Source organism: Oncorhynchus masou, chromosome 29, assembly GCF_036934945.1.
Source record: "Oncorhynchus masou masou isolate Uvic2021 chromosome 29, UVic_Omas_1.1, whole genome shotgun sequence".
Taxonomy (NCBI): Eukaryota; Metazoa; Chordata; class Actinopteri; order Salmoniformes; family Salmonidae; genus Oncorhynchus; species Oncorhynchus masou.
The window spans coordinates 98,838,001-98,861,523 of record NC_088240.1 but is presented as its reverse complement, the minus strand read 5'-3'; the positions used below and the strand labels follow the sequence as shown (position 1 = coordinate 98,861,523).

At 44.7% G+C, this 23,523-nt stretch overlaps 2 protein-coding genes across 10 annotated transcripts in view; both read right to left on the bottom strand.

Moving 5' to 3' along the window:
• Nucleotides 1–20,164, bottom strand: part of LOC135519870 (thyroglobulin-like) — a 94,287-nt gene extending 74,123 nt beyond the window's left edge. The window contains exons 1-17 of the mRNA XM_064945072.1: nt 20,086–20,164; nt 18,540–18,648; nt 17,877–17,974; nt 17,490–17,678; nt 17,109–17,268; nt 14,752–14,858; nt 13,886–14,029; nt 13,465–13,650; nt 12,660–13,169; nt 12,234–12,475; nt 10,267–10,381; nt 3,402–3,513; nt 3,054–3,187; nt 2,646–2,783; nt 2,037–2,114; nt 1,818–1,900; nt 735–855 (exon numbers count right to left, since the gene is read on the bottom strand). Of these exons, the coding sequence (XP_064801144.1) occupies nt 735–855; nt 1,818–1,900; nt 2,037–2,114; nt 2,646–2,783; nt 3,054–3,187; nt 3,402–3,513; nt 10,267–10,381; nt 12,234–12,475; nt 12,660–13,169; nt 13,465–13,650; nt 13,886–14,029; nt 14,752–14,858; nt 17,109–17,268; nt 17,490–17,678; nt 17,877–17,974; nt 18,540–18,648; nt 20,086–20,155 (2,596 nt within the window). The 5' untranslated portion in view covers nt 20,156–20,164. The remainder of the gene's footprint in view (nt 1–734; nt 856–1,817; nt 1,901–2,036; nt 2,115–2,645; nt 2,784–3,053; nt 3,188–3,401; nt 3,514–10,266; nt 10,382–12,233; nt 12,476–12,659; nt 13,170–13,464; nt 13,651–13,885; nt 14,030–14,751; nt 14,859–17,108; nt 17,269–17,489; nt 17,679–17,876; nt 17,975–18,539; nt 18,649–20,085) is intronic.
• Nucleotides 20,165–20,754: 590 nt separating this feature from the next.
• LOC135521049 (PHD finger protein 20-like protein 1) overlaps nt 20,755–23,523 on the bottom strand; it is a 38,969-nt gene continuing 36,200 nt past the window's right edge. For all 9 annotated transcript variants that reach the window (XM_064946964.1, XM_064946966.1, XM_064946969.1 and 6 more), the window contains one exon: nt 20,755–22,701. In XM_064946964.1, coding sequence (XP_064803036.1) covers nt 22,559–22,701 — 143 coding nt within the window. In that variant the 3' untranslated portion in view covers nt 20,755–22,558. The remainder of the gene's footprint in view (nt 22,702–23,523) is intronic.

Sequence of the window (23,523 nt, the reverse complement as noted above, 5' to 3'; positions counted from 1 at the left end):
ATTGTAATAAGTGATTGATTGTTATATGTGATTGATTGTAATAAGTGATTGATTGTAATAAGTGATTGATTGTAATAAGTGATTGATTGTAATAAGTGATTGATTGTAATAAGTGATTGATTGTTATATGTGATTGATTGTTATATGTGATTGATTGTAATAAGTGATTGATTGTTATATGTGATTGATTGTAATAAGTGATTGATTGTTAAATGTGATTGATTGTTATATGTGATTGATTGTAATAAGTGATTGATTGTAATAAGTGATTGATTGTAATAAGTGATTGATTGTAATAAGTGATTGATTGTTAAATGTGATTGATTGTAATAAGTGATTGATTGTTAAATGTGATTGATTGTTAAATGTGATTGATTGTTAAAAGTGATTGATTGTTATATGTGATTGATTGTTAAAAGTGATTGATTGTTATATGTGATTGATTGTTATATGTGATTGATTGTAATAAGTGATTGATTGTTATATGTGATTGATTGTTATATGTGATTGATTGTTAAAAGTGATTGATTGTTATATGTGATTGATTGTTATATGTGATTGATTGTAATAAGTGATTTATTGTTATATGTGATTGATTGTTATATGTGATTGATTGTAATAAGAGATTGATTGTTAAATGTGATTGATTGTTAAATGTGATTGATTGTTATATGTGATTGATTACTTTAATAAGTGATTGATATATATGTGCAGTGTGTTAAACATGTCAGTACATGTCAGGTCTCCACTGGGACTCAGGGTAGCAGGCTGGATGGTTTCCCCAGAAACAGGACTGACACACCAGGCTCCACCTCCACCAGAAGACCCCTTCTGGAGCACAGAGAACTGGCCACTCTGGAAACACACAGACAGCACCACAACCACTGTTATCAAGGACACATACTGTACATACAGGACAATAGAAGACGTTATTGTCCAATAGAAACTAGTGTCGTGCTTTATACCAACCCCTCTGAGAGACACAGACAGAAGTTACAACAAGGAGACAGACAAACGTTACAACAAGGAGACAGACATACGTTACAAAAAGGAGACAGACAAACGTTACAACAAGGAGACAGACAAACGTTACAACAAGGAGACAGACAGTAGTTACAACAAGGAGACAGACAAACGTTACAACACGGAGACCGACAGAAGTTACAACAAGGAGACAGACAGAGGTTACAACAAGGAGTCAGACAGACAGAAGTTACAACAAGGAGACAGACAGTAGTTACAACAAGGAGGAGACAGACATTACAAAAAGGAGGAGCCAGACAGAAGTTACAGCAAGGAGGAGCCAGACAGTAGTTACAGCAGGGAGACAGACAGAAGTTACAACAAGGAGACCGACAGACAGAAGTTACAACAAGGAGGACGACAGACAGAAGTTACACCAAGGAGGCCGACAGACAGAAGTTACACCAAGGAGGCCGACAGACAGAAGTTACACCAAGGAGACAGACAGAAGTTACAACAAGGAGACAGACAGAAGTTACACCAAGGAGACAGACAGAAGTTACACCAAGGAGACAGACAGAAGTTACACCAAGGAGACAGACAGAAGTTACACCAAGGAGACAGACAGAAGTTACACCAAGGAGGAGACACAGAAGTTACACCAAGGAGGAGACAGACAGAAGTTACAACAAGGAGACAGACAGAAGTTACAACAAGGAGACAGACAGAAGTTACAACAAGGAGACAGACAGAAGTTACAACAAGGAGACAGACAGAGCAGAATTAAGGCAGAATAAAACAAAACGAATCAATTTCCTGATATTTATGCTCAACATTCTGACGAGGATATTCACCACTTCACAAGTTGGGTCGTAGGAGGACTGTGTCCAATCAGAGAGCAGAGCCTGAGCATAACCTCTCTGACACCGGGTCTGGCCTGGAAGACGAGAGGAGAGGAGAGAGGAGAAGACAACTCAAATCATTCAACACCGACAAAAGCAGATCGGAGGAGTGCTATCCTTACATACAGAACAATGGAGGTCAGTGAGAAAATATATAATGTCCTGTCTTACACTGTGGTCTCTGGAGGGAGCGACTGGTCAGGGAAGCTGGGATGTATCCTCCTTCCTCATCCACACACCAACACTGACCTGGAGACAGTTACAACTCAGTCAATATAACACTGACCTGGAGACAGTTACAACTCAGTCAATATAACACTGACCTGGAGACAGTTACAACTCAGTCAATAAAACACTGACCTGGAGACAGTTACAACTCAGTCAATATAACACTGACCTGGAGACAGTTACAACTCAGTCAATATAACACTGACCTGGAGACAGTTACAACCCAGTCAATATAACACTGACCTGGAGACAGTTACAACCCAGTCAATATAACACTGACCTGGAGACAGTTACAACTCAGTCAATATAACACTGACCTGGAGACAGTTACAACTCAGTCAATATAACACCACTGTAGCTACTTCATTAGTCTCATCTGTTTCCCAATCAACATATTATGAATGAAACAATGAGACGTTGCTCATTATGAGAGGTGCTTTTCTAGAAGGGTCTAGAGAAGGTACAATGACCGGTACTGTGGCTTGTATTACACTACTACAGTTACAATGTCGAGTTGGGTTGGAGGTCAGAGGTCGGAGGTGTGACTCTGACCTGTGCTGGGGTGGCACTGGGTGGGCAGCCACTGTCTGTGGGCATCACACTGGGGCCTGTAGGGCTGGTAGCCCAGCAGTAGAGACTGTCTCTCCTCCACAGATGCTGCCTGCTGGCTCTGCCAATAGAACCGCAGAGCTGGGGAGAGAAAATACAACACGTATGTTCACAGCGTGTTTGACTGCAATATTAAGGACATGTTTCAGTTAATAACAACAACAACAACAACACACACACTATGAGAGAGAAGCAATGACATTGAGATGACACTAAATATTACAACAGTAGCCACCTAACACTCATTAGTAGTTAACTCCTGGCAGTGAAAGAAACAAGTAGTGGAGCACGTCATGCAGAGAAGGATATGACGACATATCCAGAGGATATGACATCACACCAGACACATACTGGAGTGGGCAGCAAGTCGTAGAGCAGAGTGTGAGTGGCTCAGCAGCCTATCAGAGAGCAGCGTGGTCTGGTCGGAGGAGAGGGCGTGGAGTAGCTCGTCAGAGGTCAGACGGAGACCTTCAGCCAGCAGGTAGCTGGTACCCCAGAGGAGAACATCCAGCAGAAGAGCATGAGTTGACACACAAACATGTTGGAGAGGTTCTGACTAACGGAACAGTACAGTGTCATTACTTAAAATACAACGTATTATCAATATTATAAATGAATATAGTCACACTCTACACATGGTCCAATAATGTGATGGGAAAACACCCAGGCGTCGGCACACTGTCTCATCTTCAGGGTTACCTGTAGCCCAGGGGGATGTGGGAGCTGTTGGAGAGGAGGGCCAGACGCTCAGCCTCCTCCTGGAATTGGTCCACCTCAGCCACCGCCAGGGAACAGGAGCCTGGAGCTGACCCTGGGGAGGGAAGGGGAGACAGGGGGGGAGGACCTGGAGACAGAGGAATGGCTCAAACAAGTGTTATGTCCAAAATGACATCCTAACCCCCTTAATAATGTAGTGGTTTGGACCAGAGCACCCTACCCACTTAATAATGTAGTGGTTTGGACCAGGGTACCCTACCCACTTAATAATGTAGTGGTTTGGACCAGGGTACCCTACCCACTTAATAATGTAGTAGTTTGGACCAGGGCACCCTACCCCCTTAATAATGTAGTAGTTTGGACCAGGGTACCCTACCCCCTTAATAATGTAGTGGTTTGGACCAGGGCACCCTACCCCCTTAATAATGTAGTAGTTTGGACCAGGGCACCCTACTCCCTTAATAATGTAGTAGTTTGGACCAGGGCACCCTACCCACTTAATAATGTAGTAGTTTGGACCAGGGTACCCTACCCCCTTAATAATGTAGTGGTTTGGACCAGAGCACCCTACCCCCTTAATAATGTAGTAGTTTGGACCAGGGCACCCTACTCCCTTAATAATGTAGTAGTTTGGACCAAGGCATCCTACCCCCTTAATAATGTAGTGGTTTGGACCAGGGCACCCTACCCCCTTAATAATGTAGTGGTTTGGACCAGGGCACCCTACCCCCTTAATAATGTAGTAGTTTGGACCAGGGCACCCTACTCCCTTAATAATGTAGTAGTTTGGACCAAGACATCCTACCCCCCTTAATAATGTAGTAGTTTGGACCAAGGCATCCTACCCCCCTTAATAATGTAGTGGTTTGGACCAGGGCACCCTACCCCCTTAATAATGTAGTGGTTTGGACCAGGGCAGCCTACCCCCTTAATAATGTAGTAGTTTGGACCAGGGCACCCTACTCCCTTAATAATGTAGTAGTTTGGACCAAGACATCCTACCCCCCTTAATAATGTAGTAGTTTGGACCAGGGCACCCTACCCCCTTAATAATGTAGTGGTTTGGACCAGGGCACCCTACCCCCTTAATAATGTAGTAGTTTGGACCAGAGCACCCTACCCCCCTTAATAATGTAGTGGTTTGGACCAGGGTACCCTACCCCCTTAATAATGTAGTAGTTTGGACCAGGGCACCCTACCCCCTTAATAATGTAGTAGTTTGGACCAGGGTACCCTACCCCCTTAATAATGTAGTGGTTTGGACCAGAGCACCCTACCCCCTTAATAATGTAGTAGTTTGGACCAGGGCACCCTACTCCCTTAATAATGTAGTAGTTTGGACCAGGGCACCCTACCCACTTAATAATGTAGTAGTTTGGACCAGGGTACCCTACCCCCTTAATAATGTAGTGGTTTGGACCAGAGCACCCTACCCCCTTAATAATGTAGTAGTTTGGACCAGGGCACCCTACTCCCTTAATAATGTAGTAGTTTGGACCAAGGCATCCTACCCCCCTTAATAATGTAGTGGTTTGGACCAGGGCACCCTACCCCCCTTAATAATGTAGTGGTTTGGACCAGGGCACCCTACCCCCTTAATAATGTAGTAGTTTGGACCAGGGCACCCTACTCCCTTAATAATGTAGTAGTTTGGACCAAGACATCCTACCCCCCTTAATAATGTAGTAGTTTGGACCAAGGCATCCTACCCCCTTAATAATGTAGTGGTTTGGACCAGGGCACCCTACCCCCTTAATAATGTAGTGGTTTGGACCAGGGCAGCCTACCCCCTTAATAATGTAGTAGTTTGGACCAGGGCACCCTACTCCCTTAATAATGTAGTAGTTTGGACCAAGACATCCTACCCCCTTAATAATGTAGTAGTTTGGACCAGGGCACCCTACCCCCCTTAATAATGTAGTGGTTTGGACCAGGGCACCCTACCCCCTTAATAATGTAGTGGTTTGGACCAGAGCACCCTACCCCCTTAATAATGTAGTGGTTTGGACCAGGGTACCCTACCCCCTTAATAATGTAGTGGTTTGGACCAGAGCACCCTACCCCCTTAATAATGTAGTGGTTTGGACCAGAGCACCTTACCCCCTTAATAATGTAGTAGTTTGGACCAGGGCACCCTACTCCCTTAATAATGTAGTAGTTTGGACCAAGACATCCTACCCCCCTTAATAATGTAGTAGTTTGGACCAGGGCACCCTACCCCCCTTAATAATGTAGTGGTTTGGACCAGGGCACCCTACCCCCCTTAATAATGTAGTGGTTTGGACCAGAGCACCCTACCCCCTTAATAATGTAGTAGTTTGGACCAGGGCACCCTACTCCCTTAATAATGTAGTAGTTTGGACCAAGACATCCTACCCCCCTTAATAATGTAGTAGTTTGGACCAGGGCACCCTACCCCCCTTAATAATGTAGTAGTTTGGACCAGGGCACCCTACCCCCTTAATAATGTAGTGGTTTGGACCAGAGCACCCTACCCCCTTAATAATGTAGTAGTTTGGACCAGGGCACGCTACTCCCTTAATATTGTTGTAGTTTGGACCAGGGTACCCTACCCACTTAATAATGTAGTAGTTTGGACCAGGGCACCCTACCCCCTTAATAATGTAGTAGTTTGGACCAGGGTACCCTACCCCCTTAATAATGTAGTGGTTTGGACCAGAGCACCCTACCCCCTTAATAATGTAGTAGTTTGGACCAGGGCACCCTACTCCCTTAATAATGTAGTAGTTTGGACCAAGACATCCTACCCCCATTATAATTGTAGTGGTTTGGACCAGGGCACCCTACCCCCTTAATAATGTAGTAGTTTGGACCAGGGCACCCTACCCCCTTAATAATGTAGTGGTTTGGACCAGAGCACCCTACCCCCCTTAATAATGTAGTAGTTTGGACCAGGGCACGCTACTCCCTTAATAATGTAGTAGTTTGGACCAGGGTACCCTACCCACTTAATAATGTAGTAGTTTGGACCAGGGCACCCTACCCCCTTAATAATGTAGTAGTTTGGACCAGGGTACCCTACCCCCTTAATAATGTAGTGGTTTGGACCAGAGCACCCTACCCCCTTAATAATGTAGTAGTTTGGACCAGGGCACCCTACTCCCTTAATAATGTAGTAGTTTGGACCAAGACATCCTACCCCCCTTAATAATGTAGTGGTTTGGACCAGGGCACCCTACCCCCCTTAATAATGTAGTGGTTTGGACCAGGGCACCCTACCCCCTTAATAATGTAGTAGTTTGGACCAGAACACCCTACCCCCTTAATAATGTAGTAGTTTGGACCAGGGCACCCTACTCCCTTAATAATGTAGTAGTTTGGACCAAGACATCCTACCCCCCTTAATAATGTAGTGGTTTGGACCAGAGCACCCTACCCACTTAATAATGTAGTGGTTTGGACCAGGGTACCCTACCCACTTAATAATGTAGTGGTTTGGACCAGGGTACCCTACCCACTTAATAATGTAGTAGTTTGGACCAGGGCACCCTACCCCCTTAATAATGTAGTAGTTTGGACCAGGGTACCCTACCCCTTAATAATGTAGTGGTTTGGACCAGGGCACCCTACCCCCTTAATAATGTAGTAGTTTGGACCAGGGCACCCTACTCCCTTAATAATGTAGTAGTTTGGACCAGGGCACCCTACCCACTTAATAATGTAGTAGTTTGGACCAGGGTACCCTACCCCCTTAATAATGTAGTGGTTTGGACCAGAGCACCCTACCCCCTTAATAATGTAGTAGTTTGGACCAGGGCACCCTACTCCCTTAATAATGTAGTAGTTTGGACCAAGGCATCCTACCCCCCTTAATAATGTAGTGGTTTGGACCAGGGCACCCTACCCCCTTAATAATGTAGTGGTTTGGACCAGGGCACCCTACCCCCTTAATAATGTAGTAGTTTGGACCAGGGCACCCTACTCCCTTAATAATGTAGTAGTTTGGACCAAGACATCCTACCCCCCTTAATAATGTAGTAGTTTGGACCAAGGCATCCTACCCCCCTTAATAATGTAGTGGTTTGGACCAGGGCACCCTACCCCCCTTAATAATGTAGTGGTTTGGACCAGGGCAGCCTACCCCCTTAATAATGTAGTAGTTTGGACCAGGGCACCCTACTCCCTTAATAATGTAGTAGTTTGGACCAAGACATCCTACCCCCCTTAATAATGTAGTTGTTTGGACCAGGGCACCCTACCCCCCTTAATAATGTAGTGGTTTGGACCAGGGCACCCTACCCCCTTAATAATGTAGTAGTTTGGACCAGAGCACCCTACCCCCTTAATAATGTAGTGGTTTGGACCAGGGTACCCTACCCCCTTAATAATGTAGTAGTTTGGACCAGGGCACCCTACCCCCTTAATAATGTAGTAGTTTGGACCAGGGTACCCTACCCCCTTAATAATGTAGTGGTTTGGACCAGAGCACCCTACCCCCTTAATAATGTAGTAGTTTGGACCAGGGCACCCTACTCCCTTAATAATGTAGTAGTTTGGACCAGGGCACCCTACCCACTTAATAATGTAGTAGTTTGGACCAGGGTACCCTACCCCCTTAATAATGTAGTGGTTTGGACCAGAGCACCCTACCCCTTAATAATGTAGTAGTTTGGACCAGGGCACCCTACTCCCTTAATAATGTAGTAGTTTGGACCAAGGCATCCTACCCCCCTTAATAATGTAGTGGTTTGGACCAGGGCACCCTACCCCCGTTAATAATGTAGTGGTTTGGACCAGGGCAGCCTACCCCCTTAATAATGTAGTAGTTTGGACCAGGGCACCCTACTCCCTTAATAATGTAGTAGTTTGGACCAAGACATCCTACCCCCCTTAATAATGTAGTAGTTTGGACCAGGGCACCCTACCCCCCTTAATAATGTAGTGGTTTGGACCAGGGCACCCTACCCCCTTAATAATGTAGTGGTTTGGACCAGAGCACCCTACCCCCCTTAATAATGTAGTGGTTTGGACCAGGGTACCCTACCCCCTTAATAATGTAGTGGTTTGGACCAGAGCACCCTACCCCCTTAATAATGTAGTGGTTTGGACCAGAGCACCTTACCCCCTTAATAATGTAGTAGTTTGGACCAGGGCACCCTACTCCCTTAATAATGTAGTAGTTTGGTCCAAGACATCCTACCCCCCTTAATAATGTAGTAGTTTGGACCAGGGCACCCTACCCCCCTTAATAATGTAGTGGTTTGGACCAGGGCACCCTACCCCCCTTAATAATGTAGTGGTTTGGACCAGAGCACCCTACCCCCTTAATAATGTAGTAGTTTGGACCAGGGCACCCTACTCCCTTAATAATGTAGTAGTTTGGACCAAGACATCCTACCCCCCTTAATAATGTAGTAGTTTGGACCAGGGCACCCTACCCCCCTTAATAATGTAGTAGTTTGGACCAGGGCACCCTACCCCCTTAATAATGTAGTGGTTTGGACCAGAGCACCCTACCCCCCTTAATAATGTAGTAGTTTGGACCAGGGCACGCTACTCCCTTAATAATGTAGTAGTTTGGACCAGGGTACCCTACCCACTTAATAATGTAGTAGTTTGGACCAGGGCACCCTACCCCCTTAATAATGTAGTAGTTTGGACCAGGGTACCCTACCCCTTAATAATGTAGTGGTTTGGACCAGAGCACCCTACCCCTTAATAATGTAGTAGTTTGGACCAGGGCACCCTACTCCCTTAATAATGTAGTAGTTTGGACCAAGACATCCTACCCCCCTTAATAATGTAGTGGTTTGGACCAGGGCACCCTACCCCCCTTAATAATGTAGTAGTTTGGACCAGGGCACCCTACCCCCTTAATAATGTAGTGGTTTGGACCAGAGCACCCTACCCCCCTTAATAATGTAGTAGTTTGGACCAGGGCACGCTACTCCCTTAATAATGTAGTAGTTTGGACCAGGGTACCCTACCCACTTAATAATGTAGTAGTTTGGACCAGGGCACCCTACCCCCTTAATAATGTAGTAGTTTGGACCAGGGTACCCTACCCCCTTAATAATGTAGTGGTTTGGACCAGAGCACCCTACCCCCTTAATAATGTAGTAGTTTGGACCAGGGCACCCTACTCCCTTAATAATGTAGTAGTTTGGACCAAGACATCCTACCCCCCTTAATAATGTAGTGGTTTGGACCAGGGCACCCTACCCCCTTAATAATGTAGTGGTTTGGACCAGGGCACCCTACACCCTAAATAATGTAGTAGTTTGGACCAGAACACCCTACCCCTTAATAATGTAGTAGTTTGGACCAGGGCACCCTACTCCCTTAATAATGTAGTAGTTTGGACCAAGACATCCTACCCCCCTTAATAATGTAGTGGTTTGGACCAGGGCACCCTAATCCCTTAATAATGTAGTGGTTTGGACCAGGGCACCCTACCCCTTAATAATGTAGTGGTTTGGACCAGGGCACCCTACCCCTTAATAATGTAGTGGTTTGGACCAGGGCACCCTACTCCCTTAATAATGTAGTGGTTTGGACCAGGGCACCCTACCCCCTTAATAATGTAGTGGTTTGGACCAGGGCACCCTACCCCCTTAATAATGTAGTGGTTTGGACCAGGGCACCCTAACCCCTTAATAATGTAGTAGTTTGGACCAGGGGAAGGTAATACAGCTAGATGGACTGCACACTATGGGCCAGTTTACCGGACACAGATTAAACCTGGTCTTGGACTAAGAAGCAATTTCAATCTCCATGGGACATGCTTTTCAGTCCAGGACTAGGTTTAATCTGTGTCTGACGAGTGGTGGATCTGCCTACTCACACTGAACAGTCTGTCCTACAGGGACAGTGGCGTGTCTCTCACCCAGGAGGTCCAGACAGAAGCAACTCTTTCCCAGACACTGCAACGCCACGTAGCTCCCGTCCTCCGCACACTTCGGCATGAACACCTCTACCCCAGCAGCCTGGCCTGACTTCACCTTTAAATTGTATCAAAGTTTATTTGCATATGCACATCGTAGGTTTACACAGTACAGTACAATGAAGCTTTACTCTCTGCACAATCAGCGTAACCAACATGTAAAGTATTCAACAAAGATACAATAAAAAAATACAAAGTGAGATCAAATACAGCACAGAAAGAAGGGTCAGTACTGTAGTTATTTACAGACAGGATGCAGGTAGGGAAGAGTCAGTACTGTAGTTATTTACAGACAGGATGCAGGTAGGGAAGAGTCAGTACTGTAGTTATTTACAGACAGGATGCAGGTAGAGAAGAGTCAGTATGGTAGTTATTTACAGACAGGATGCAGGTAGAGAAGAGTCAGTACTGTAGTTATTTACAGACAGGATGCAGGTAGAGAAGAGTCAGTACTGTAGTTATTTACAGACAGGATGCAGGTAGAGAAGAGTCAGTACTGTAGTTATTTACAGACAGGATGTAGGTAGAGAAGAGTCAGTACTGTAGTTATTTACAGACAGGATGTATGTAGAGAAGAGTCAGTACTGTAGTTATTTACAGACAGGATACAGGTAGAGAAGAGTCAGTACTGTAGTTATTTACAGACAGGATGTAGGTAGAGAAGAGTGAGTACTGTAGTTATTTACAGACAGGATACAGGTAGAGAAGAGTCAGTACTGTAGTTATTTACAGACAGGATGCAGGTAGGGAAGAGTCAGTACTGTAGTTATTTACAGACAGGATGCAGGTAGGGAAGGGTCAGTACTGTAGTTATTTACAGACAGGATGCAGGTAGGGAAGAGTCAGTACTGTAGTTATTTACAGACAGGATGCAGGTAGGGAAGAGTCAGTACTGTAGTTATTTACAGACAGGATGCCGGTAGAGAAGGGTCAGTACTGTAGTTATTTACAGACAGGATGCAGGTAGGGAAGAGTCAGTACTGTAGTTATTTACAGACAGGATGCAGGTAGAGAAGAGTCAGTACTGTAGTTATTTACAGACAGGATGCAGGTAGGGAAGGGTCAGTACTGTAGTTATTTACAGACAGGATGCAGGTAGGGAAGAGTCAGTACTGTAGTTATTTACAGACAGGATGCAGGTAGAGAAGAGTCAGTACGGTAGCTATTTACAGACAGGATGCAGGTAGGGAAGGGTCAGTACTGTAGTTATTTACAGACAGGATGCAGGTAGGGAAGGGTCAGTACTGTAGTTATTTACAGACAGGATGCAGGTAGGGAAGAGTCAGTACTGTAGTTATTTACAGACAGGATGCAGGTAGGGAAGGGAAGGGTCAGTACTGTAGTTATTTACAGACAGGATGCAGGTAGGGAAGGGTCAGTACTGTAGTAATTTACAGACAGGATGCAGGTAGGGAAGGGTCAGTACTGTAGTTATTTACAGACAGGATGCAGGTAGGGAAGAGTCAGTACTGTAGTTATTTACAGACAGGATGCAGGTAGGGAAGGGTCAGTACTGTAGTTATTTACAGACAGGATGCAGGTAGGGAAGGGTCAGTACTGTAGTTATTTACAGACAGGATGCAGGTATAGAAGAGTCAGTATGGTAGTTATTTACAGACAGGATGCAGGTAGGGAAGGGTCAGTACTGTAGTTATTTACAGACAGGATGCAGGTAGGGAAGGGTCAGTACTGTAGTTATTTACAGACAGGATGCAGGTAGGGAAGGGTCAGTACTGTAGTTATTTACAGACAGGATGCAGGTAGGGAAGGGTCAGTACTGTAGTTATTTACAGACAGGATGCAGGTAGGGAAGGGTCAGTACTGTAGTTATTTACAGACAGGATGCCGGTAGAGAAGAGTCAGTACGGTAGCTATTTACAGTTGTGCTGGGGGAGTGTCAAAGTAATTACCTTCTGAGCAGCCGCTCGCTCCCTCTCGCATCGTGACGGACACCTTGGCCTTTGACCATTGAAGCGTGACCCCGTGACCTCCTGACCCTGGGGGTCAGCACACCAACACTCCGAGCCTTGGCACTGGATCTCCTGATACTGGCCGCTGTCATCACAGCTGGGCACGTACAGGGCAGAGGGCTCCCTCTCACAACCAGCACCCCCGGACTGGGCGCCCTCAAACAAGACCCTGAACAGCTCACCTTTTGAAGTCAAATGATTTTAATTGATTTGGGTAAAAAAAGCAACTAATACGGTAAGATGTACATTGGATCCCCAGTGGAAAGCACATTTATCTAAACACTTGTTTCCAAAGAGCTCCTCGATGGTAGAAACAAATAGCTTGTAATGATTTTTTAAAAGTCAAGACGAAGTTACAAAACGAACCTAGCTGGGTGCTGTCCTCGGCTTTGGATAAGAGGATGGTTTGGCGTAAGGTGGAGAGGAAGTCTTCGTTTTCCAGGGTGGCGCTGATGAGTTGAACCAGATCTTGGTTGTTTGTCAGACTGGCTTGACTGAAAGTCAACGTGCCGCTGACACCGACGGCCCCAGTGAAGTTAAACATCCCAGCGTTTCCTAAGAACTTCCCTCCGAACAGGTTCTCCTGGAGTCTCTTGGGGTTGGAGGCTAGAGACAGGGCCTTGAGGGCCATGGCCCCGCTAGGGAACATCCCCTGAATCGTCTCAGCCAGGATGTCTCCTAAATCGGATCGCTCGGAAAGGGACTCTCCAAGAGTCCCCAGCAGGAGCTGTTGGAGTTGGGGGCTGCATGGAGACAGGGGGCTTGGGACTGGTTGTGTCTGTGAGTTCTTGGCTGATGGCACCTGACCTGAGGGGCTGGAGAGGAGCCTGGAGAGGGCCTGGCGACGCTCAGAGGTACAGTCCTTCACTCCAGCCCCTGGGTTCAGTAGAGGGAAAATGGCATATTTCTATTAATTTTCTATAGAGGCCTAAAATATTGACTGTTGTTTTTTTAATGGCTTCTATGTACAGCATGATAAATGAATATCCCCCTGTGGGATAAGAAAGTTAACTGAAATGAAAATACAAAACAACGCAGATAAGCTTTTATTCAGTAAGCGATTATTGAGGTGTGCTCTCTGTCCGCACAGTCAATGGTATTGTACTGTTGGTTTGGAACACCTAAACTGTCAAAGCATTATTTGAAACCAACAACACTGTTACTTAGTTACCACAGTCAGGGTGTCCTCCATGTTGTCGTGTCCCAAAGATCTCCTTCCCTTTGGGGTCGACACACCAGCACTGCCCACCCGCCTGGCACTGGGTTGGCACGTAACCCCCGTCGGAAGCACAGGACGCCACAAACACATTGCCAGCTTGGGCACCAGCGGACCGCTCGCTCTCACAAGGGCTGGGGCCTACAGGACAGATAGATTAAATACCGGAAATATAATGGGAACCAGAGGAGGCTGGTTACGGGAGGACAGCTTCTAATGATAGCAGGAATAAAGGGAATGGTATCAAACACATGGAAAGCACGTGTTTAATGTGTTTGATTCCAGTCTAGTTATTCGCTATGAGCCCGTCCTACAAATGAATGTGCCACCAGCCACCACTGATAGAAACGATGCCAGATTGATGAAACTAACGTACATCTGAACCTGCCACTCATCGCCAGCTGGATGGCCAGGAACCTCCTCTGTAGGATGCGGTACATGTTGGTCTGCGAGAAGGAGCGGCCTGAGTCCAGACCTGAGAAGGCGGTGTCGTACACCTCATCTAGCAGCAGCTCCACACCTGAACACAGGGAAACAAGGATGTTACTAACACACACTGTTGAATAGCGACACGTCTTGCTCTTCATTGTAATCAGAGGGCTGATATAAATACTATGCTGCCAGTCTCTCTTGGCTAAGAGTTGAGGAGATACTGACTGCATCACTTAAAAAACAACAATATTTTTATAAGAAACAATGTGTTGAAAATCCCAAATTGTTTGCATAGTCAACGTAGACACAGCTCTGACACTAACACTTTCCCCACCAGACACGCCACCAGGGGTCTTTTCAAAGTCCCCAAATCCAGAACCAGTTCAAGAAAGCTGTACAGTATAATACAGAGCCATGATTGCATCCCTTCCATCTCTTATTGCTCAAATAAACAGCAAACCTGGTTTCAAAAACAGATAAAGCAACACGTCACAACACCTCTCCTCTAGTTGACCCAGATGTTGTGTTTGTGTCTACTGATACGTGACATTTTAAATGTCTGTAGTTCTGTCCTTGTCTATTAATGTTCTATATTCTGTCATGTTTCATGTTCTGTGTTGGACCCCAGGAAGAGTTGCTGCTGCTTTCTCAACAGCTGATGGGGATCCTAGTAAAATACCAAATAATACAGTTATTTAAAAAGATCTATTTCTGATTCTTGATGAAAATCCAGTTCAGAGTTAATGTAAATCATGGTTCCTGTGTGTGTGTGTGTGTGTGTGTCACCTGTTGATGTAGCATCTATCTCACCTGTGCTGGGGAGCTCCCTGCCTCTGCTGTCAGCACAGAAACAGTAACTGGACACCTCTGGGAACATCTGTCTGAAGCTGCTGAACGTCTGGAATACTTTAGGGAACCTGTGGAAGATATCACACCTCTTCTCACTTCACTCTGTCTAAAATAGAGTAAAATACATGACAGTACTCTGTAATACTAATTATAATAATACTACAATACCAATTATAATACTACAATACCAATTATAATACTACAATACCAATTATAATAATACTACAATACCAATGATAATAATACTATAATACTAATTATAATAATACTACAATACTAATTATAATACTACTACGATACCAATTATAATACTACTACGATACTAATTATAATACTACTACAATACTAATTATAATACTACTACAATACCAATTATAATACTACTACAATACCAATTATAATACTACTACAATACCAATTATAATACTACTACAATACTAATTATAATAATACTACAATACTAATTATAATACTACAGCAATACAAGTTATAATACTACTACAATACTAATTATAATACTACTGCAATGCTAATTATAATATTACTACACTACTAATTATAATACTACTACAATACTAATTCCAATAATACTACAATACTAATTATAATACTACTACAATACTAATTATAATACTACTACAATACTAATTATAATACTACTACAATACTAATTATAATACTACTACAATACTAATTATAATAATACTACAATACTAATTATAATACTACAATACTAATTACAATACTACAATACTAATTATAATACTACAATACTAATTATAATACTACAATACAGTACTTGGCTGGAGCCTGGAGTGATAACAGAGACAGTCTTGTCCAGGCTGGGGGCCAATCATGCAAAGAGTTCACTGCACAAGCCCGGGTAAGCACACTAAGTAGGGAATATCATGCCATTTGTTGCCGAGAGACGGATGTGAAAACATCCGCTAGCCAGAAATAGACAAGATAAAGATTATTATTATAAAATTATAATTCAAGGTCTGAAAGTAGACATTTTTGTGTAGGCTACAGTGGTTTGGGTTGGAGTTTTTGCAGCTGCGCTAACTAAGAAAGACTGAAAACGCTCCACATGAAAGAGAGGAACGTCATACTCCTCCATGAGATTTACAACGTGTCAACTATTTGTCCAAACCCACATTCCAGATGAAATGTTTACATATTGCTGGATCATCTGAAACATCTGGAATGATTACATTGTTTACTTTAGACACTGTGAAACATTTCTAATGAATGAGGGGAGGCAGGTAGCCTAGTGGTTAGAGTGGCAGGTAGCCTAGTGGTTAGAGTGGCAGGTAGCCTAGTGGTTAGAGTGGCAGGTAGCCTAGTGGTTAGAGTGGCAGGTAGCCTAGTGGTTAGAGTGGCAGGTAGCCTAGTGGTTAGAGTGGCAGGTAGCCTAGTGGTTAGAGTGGCAGGTAGCCTAGTGGTTAGAGTGGCAGGTAGCCTAGTGGTTAGAGTGGCAGGTAGCCTAGTGGTTAGAGTGGCAGGTAGCCTAGTGGTTAGAGTGGCAGGTAGCCTAGTGGTTAGAGCGTTGGACTAATAACCGAAAGGTTGAAAAATCGAGCTGACAAGGTACAAATCTGTTGTTCTGCCCCTGAACAGTTAGCCCACTGTTCCTCGGCCGTCATTGAAATTAAGAATTTATTCTTAACTGACTTGCATAGTTAAAAAAAAGGTAAAATAAAAATGTGTGAATTCTGAAAATTGCAATAAGTTCCCAGGAGACCAAGCGTCTCCATTCCTCATAACATGTTCCAGTCAACATACACAATAATAGGATCCTATCAGGTCAGAAATGTAGAGCGAGGAGGGAAAAATAATGGGAATTTGGGCTCCCAGTTCTCCTGTCAGCGCATCAGTGTCCACGGGTCTAAGCATTACGCTGCCATCTAGAGGCAGAAACGATAAAAAGCGTTGTACAAAACCTCACTCACACACAGGATCCCAATGCACAGCCAGGTCAAAGCAAACCCCCAGCAGTGTGTTTGTGTGAGTGAGTGATAGATGAGTCCTGTGTGTCCTGTGTGGCTCAGTCGGTAGAGCATGGCGCTTGCAACGCCAAGCGTCGTGGGTTCGATTCCCACTGGGACCACCCATATGTAAAAGTAGTGGCCCCAGCCGACTTGTAAGTCGCTTTGGACAAAAGCGTCTGCTAAATGGGATATATATATATATATGAGATTCCAACGGTCTAACAGTGAATGTCAGCTTCCTAAACGGTATATTATACATCCATTTATAGTGCACTACTTTTGACAAGAGCCCTATGGAGTGCATATCTTCCCCTTCCAGGCACTCACCTGTTGAACGTGTGCAGCAGGTCCAAGACCATCCTGTCAGTGGTGTTGACAAACTTGCACTGCACGGACAGGAAGGAGCCGTCGGCCGAGCACTGAGGGGGGGAGCGCTCCCCGACGCCGTGGAGGAGACGCCTCGACCTCACCTCACAGCTGCCTGGGCCTGAGGGAAAAGGTCAAAGGTTGTTCTGATCAGCTCCAGTCATTTATATATTACTGTGCTGTGTGGCCTAGTTGGTAGAGCATGGCACTTGCAACGTCAGGGATTTGTGGGTCCGATTCCCGCTGGGGGTCACCCATTAGAAAATGGATGCACATAATACTGTAGGTGGTAAATGACATATCAATACACAACACAAGTCATCCTGCACCTAACTAACTCACACTGAGAGGGCTTTCCGTTCTGCCGGGTCCCGTAGAGCTCCATGCCTTCCAGGTCTACACACCAGCACTGTCCCCGGGCGCTGTCACACTGCACTGCCTGGTACTCCCCAGAGGCCTGGCACTGGGGCACCAGGGGGGCATCACCACTCAGCAGGGCCTGCTGTCTGTGGAGCTGGCAGGACGTCAGACCTGTGGGAGGAGGAGGAAGAAGAGGAGGAGAAGGAAGAGGTCAATGATGATAGACAGCATTTACATAGTGCATCTCAAAAGGTCTCCAGTGTTCAACATGAGCCTGGCTCGGGTTCCCAGGGGGATTCATCCCATCAGGCACCAATGTGGTTTCATTGTTAAAACAGATATTTCTAGGAAGACGGGCGTTCTGCTCACAGTACACAGCTGATCCGTTCTGTCTGGATCCAGAGATCTCAGCTCCCTCTGCGTTCACACACCAGCACTCACCACCAGCACCGCTGCACTGGACGTGTCTGGAGCACACAACAGTTAGGAGAGAGCAGGGAACAGCGGCACGCTTCCCAAATGGCACCCTATTCCCGGCCGGCATAGTGCACTACGTTTGACCGGAGCCTTAGGCAAGTAGTGCACTACATAGGGATTGGGAATAGGGTGCCATTTGGGACATATTCAGGGAAATTGCTTCTTTACCGTCCTGGCTAGCTTTACCCGTCCTGGCTAGCTTTACCGTCCTGGCTAGCTTTTACCATTACCCGTCCTGGCTAGCTTTACCCGTCCTGGCCAGCTTTACCCGTCCTGGCCAGCTTTACCGTCCTGGCTAGCTTTACCCGTCCTGGCTAGCTTTACCCGTCCTGGCTAGCATTACCCGTCCTGGCCAGCTTTACCCGTCCAGGCGAGCTTTACCGTCCAGGCTAGCTTTACCGTCCAGGCTAGCTTTACCCGTCCTGGCTAGCTTTAACCGTCCTGGCTAGCTTTTACCGTCCTGGCTAGCTTTACCGTCCAGGCTAGCTTTACCCGTCCTAGCTAGCTTTATACGTCCTGGCTAGCTTGTGTCATATACAGCACTGTCAGGTATACCTGAATCGCCCGTCCTCTGAGCACTGGGGGACATGGTCTTGTTGCCGGACAGAACTACCACCACGTAGAGACTCACACTGACTCAGGGTCTCAGACTCCAGTTGATATTCTGAAAACACCAGCAAATACAATTTAGTTGTTCAAAACTGCGTCCATTTCTTTGTGGGGAATTTAAAGATGCTGTATTCGGCTTACAGGCATATGGCTCATACACACAGGAAACAAACACAGCCTAAATGATAGTATAATAAATACACTACATCCTCAAAAGTGTGTGGACACCTGCACGTCCAACACCTCATTCCAAAATCAAGGACATTACTATGGAGTTGGTCCCCCCTTTGCTGCTACAACAGCCTCCCGTCTTCTGGGAAGGCTTTCCACTAGATGTTGGAACATTGCTTCCATTCAGCCACAAGAGCATTAGTGAGGTTGGGCACTGACGTTGGGCGATTTGGACTGGCTCGCAGTCGGCTTTCCAATTCACCCTAAAGGTGTTTGATGGGGTCAGGAACCTGTGCAGGCCTGTCAAGTTCTTCCACACTGAACTCGACAAACCATTTCTATAGGGACCTGGCTTTGTGCACCGATGACATTGTCATGCTGAAAAACAGGAAAGGGCTTTCCCCAAACGGTTGCCACAAAGTTGGAAACAGAATCGTGTAGAATGTCATTGTTTTCTGTAGCATTAAGCTTTCTCCTCACTGAAATTAAAAGGGCCTAGCCTGAACCATGAAAAACAGCCCCAGACCATTATTCCTTTTCCACCAAACTTTACATTTGGCACTATGCTTTTGGGTAGGTAGTGCCAAACCCAGATTTGTCCGTTGGACTGCCGGATGGCGAAGCGTGATTCATCACTCCAGAGAACGTGTTTCCACTGCTCCAGATGGTGAAACGTGATTCATCACTCCAGAGAACGTGTTTCCACTGCTCCAGATGGTGAAGCGTGATTCATCACTGCTCGGTCATGAAAACACATTTCACGAAGCTCCCGACGAACAGTAATTGTGCCGACGTTGCTTCCAGAGGCAGTTTGGAACTCGGTAGCGAGTGTGGCAACCGAGGACACAATGTTTTGTGTTTCAGCACTTGGCGGTCCCGTTCTGTGAGCTTGCGTGGCCTACCACTTTGCGTCTGAACCGTTGTTGCTCCTAGACGTTTCCACTTCACAATAAAAGCACTTACAGTTGACCGGGGCAGCTCTAGCAGGGCAGAAATTATACAAACTGACGTGTTGGAAAGGTGGCATCCTATGACGGTGCCATGTTGAAAGTCACGGAGTTCATCAGTAAGGCCATTCTACTGTCAGTGTTTGTCTATGGAGATTGCATGGCGGAGTGCTCAATTTTATACAGAGTGAAATAGCCAAATCCACTAATTTGAAGGGGTGTCTACATAGTTTGGAATATATAGTGGATTTACAAAACACAAAATTATAAACTTATAAAAAGCATAATAAAGAAATAAGAGGTTTAAATTACAGCTGAAAATAACTTTGAAATATTCAAAAACCCAAGCTAAACTAAGAGCCCTAAGGTTTTACCTGAAATCTTCCCCTCAGACAGACAGAGGTAACACAGCAGCATGGAGGAGATCTGAACCAGGCTCATCATCTTCCTCAGTCAGTCTGCCCGTTGAACTGTGATGAGACTGGGACTAAACCTCTGGATTTATACCATCAGTGTTAACTGCAATGTCATCCTCCCCTAGGTGGTCACCGCACTCAGGATGGAGTGTGTGACACACGTGGTCCTCACTTGCCAAACATGGAACACTCATGTGTGTTTGGAACAATGGAAGTTCTGGAACATTCTAGTGGGAGCAGCCAAGCCTGAGACTCAGAAGGGAGGAGTTGGTCATGCAAGACTTGACCTGGGATGCAGTAGAAACCTAGAAACCAAATCGGAAAAAAGCGGACAGAAACGTCAGCGGGACTATCTGAATTTGTCCAATAAGAAACTGTTGTTTACGTTGCAAAACATTTTACTACGGTTTACACTAATAAATACGACCCAGGTGAACATGACTTGCACCTTCGGGATGACGCTCTTTCAAGAGCCAACGGACGACAGGTTTCTGAAGTCAAATGTCATGAAAACATGGAAAACTAGGCCAGCAACAGACAACACAAATTAACATTTGAATGTGTAACAGTTTAGCACACACCAACTCTGTAATATATCATTTAAAATAATAAGCATAAGACGAGATATTAAATATCCAGAATATCTTTTTTTAATGGCATTGTACATGTAGTAAATCACAAAGAACAGGTCTTAAATAAACTCTTAATGTACAGCTGGTATATGTCAATAAAAATCTACTTTGTTTTCTCCCCTACCGACTGGTTCTAAAACACTTTTTATACAGGTTAATAGAAACTCTAAATAAACATAGTCATTTTTCTTCAAGTATATTTTATCCTCTTATGCATTTCTATAGATGTTTCCTCATCTTTACAGTTATAAAAACTGTACATTAAATGACCCAAAAAACAGCAATCAACACATTGCTTTTTTTTTTATATACGCATTTTACATCCAGCTGGCAATTTAGCTTACTGTGGTACAAGTCAAACGTGTCCCCTGAGCCCGAAGACATTGTGGTGTTATGTGACGTAGCAGCCATACTGGGGCCGTACTGAAAGCATCAAAAACCCCACAGACAGAGGCTACGTCCCCAAATGGCACCCTATTCCCTACACAGGGCGCTACTTTTTGAACAGGCTCCATAGGGCTCAGTGTCAAAAGTAGTGCACTACATAGGGAATAGGGTGCCATTTCGGGACATACACACAGAGACAAACGTGCCACAGATATCCCGTGATATCAAGGCCATTTCCGTGGTTGTCATGGAGATATCCTGAAGACACACAGTCCTATGTCTGTCTGTGGATTGGGTATATTATATACACCAGTCAAATATATATATATCTTTCCCCATGTTAACATTGTAAACTTGCTGGGTCATACCTTCAGACTTGGCACATAAAGAGAATGAAAGTTAACGATTGTAAAAGGTGGCAATAGATTCCTGAAATGAAATCAGAATGCAGTCGCTAAATGACTGATGTTAGCACTGTTTTTTTTAAACAAATCATCTCACCCTAGTGTGAACTTGAGGGGGAACTCAATTTTAAAACATGTCAAACAAGTTTCAGACCACGTTTCCCAAAACAGAACAGATTTCTGGCAGGTTAAAGCTCGCTACAATATCATCTAACATTCACCTTGGTGATTTAGTTTCTGCATGAACTCATATATCACACAAGCAAGGCTTCCACAGCTCTGCTCTTACTGAGGCAAGAGAGTGATGGGTCGTTTCCCAAATGGCCCCCATATATTCCCTACATACTGTAGTGTACTACGGTCTAAAGTAGTGCACTATAAAGGGAATAGGGTTCTATTTGGGACGGACCCATGACGAGGTGATCTCATAGCATTTTAATAATCTAATTGAATTAAATTGAATTTCAGCTATATCATAGAATGCGTGTGAACAGATTTAATGTGCGTGGACAAACCCGCATTTCCTGGTTATGAAAACGTTGTGGGCACTTCATAACAGGGAGTCTTCGTTAAAACAACAAACGTCCTGGGCCCTACAAACTAACACTGTATTAAACTGGTACTTTTCATCCACAAGTCCCATTTCGTCAACTCAATACTTGTCAGTTACTCCAACTCAAAACGCCCTTCTTTCCAATACCAAGAGTCCACTGGACTCAACTCTTTCCTGTTGGTCTCTATACATCCATTCATCCCCCTTGTATTGAGCCAACTGAAGCTTCACTCCCACAGTCTGTCGAGGAGGAGGAGGTATGCTCAGTTTGACAGTTCATGGACCACAGCAGACGATGTGCTTCGGTGCCAGAGAGAGAGGACGGGGTTCACCCTGGGTTTGGATAGGACTCTCCTCTGTGAAGTGCTGTGATGACACCAGATGCCTGGTGCTGTTGCCATGCTAACCCAGGCCAGACACGGGCCAGATTCTACCTAGGTCAGGCCAACCCAAACTCACACAGAACACAGGGTGCTCATCTGTTGCACCTTGCTCAGGTCTGTGAGGAGCTGCTTGATGCGGTGTTTGAGCTGAGGCAGTCTGGCCAGGGGGTCCGGAGGCTCCAACTCCCCAGTGAAGTCCAGCCAGCTCTCCAACACTGAGGGACGCAGAGAGAGAGAGATGGTTAGGATCTAATAAGGTAAGAACGAGTTCCTCCTTTAATTACAATCGGGTCTTTACCTCCCACTGCTTTGGTATTATTAGTCTATAGGATAGGACAGTGTATTATTAGTGTATAGGATAGGACAGTGTATAGGATAGGACAGTATATTATTAGTGTATAGGATAGGACAGTGTATTATTAGTGTATAGGATAGGACAGTGTATTATTAGTGTATAGGATAGGACAGTGTATTATTAGTGTATAGGATAGGACAGTGTATTATTAGTGTATAGGATAGGACAGTGTATTATTAGTGTATAGGATAGGACAGTGTATGATTAGTGTATAGGATAGGACAGTGTATTATTAGTGTATAGGATAGGACAGTGTATTATTAGTGTATAGGATAGGACAGTGTATGATTAGTGTATAGGATAGGACAGTGTATGATTAGTGTATAGGATAGGACAGTGTATGATTAGTGTATAGGATAGGACAGTGTATTATTAGTGTATAGGATAGGACAGTGTATTATTAGTGTATAGGATAGGACAGTGTATTATTAGTGTATAGGATAGGACAGTGTATTATTAGTGTATAGGATAGGACAGTGTATAGGATAGGACACTGTATAGGATAGGACAGTGTATTATTAGTCTATAGGATAGGACAGTGTATTATTAGTGTATAGAATAGGACAGTGTATTATTAGTGTATAGGATAGGACAGTGTATTATTAGTGTATAGGATAGGATAGTGTATTATTAGTCTATAGGATAGGACAGTGTATGATTAGTGTTTAGGATAGGACAGTGT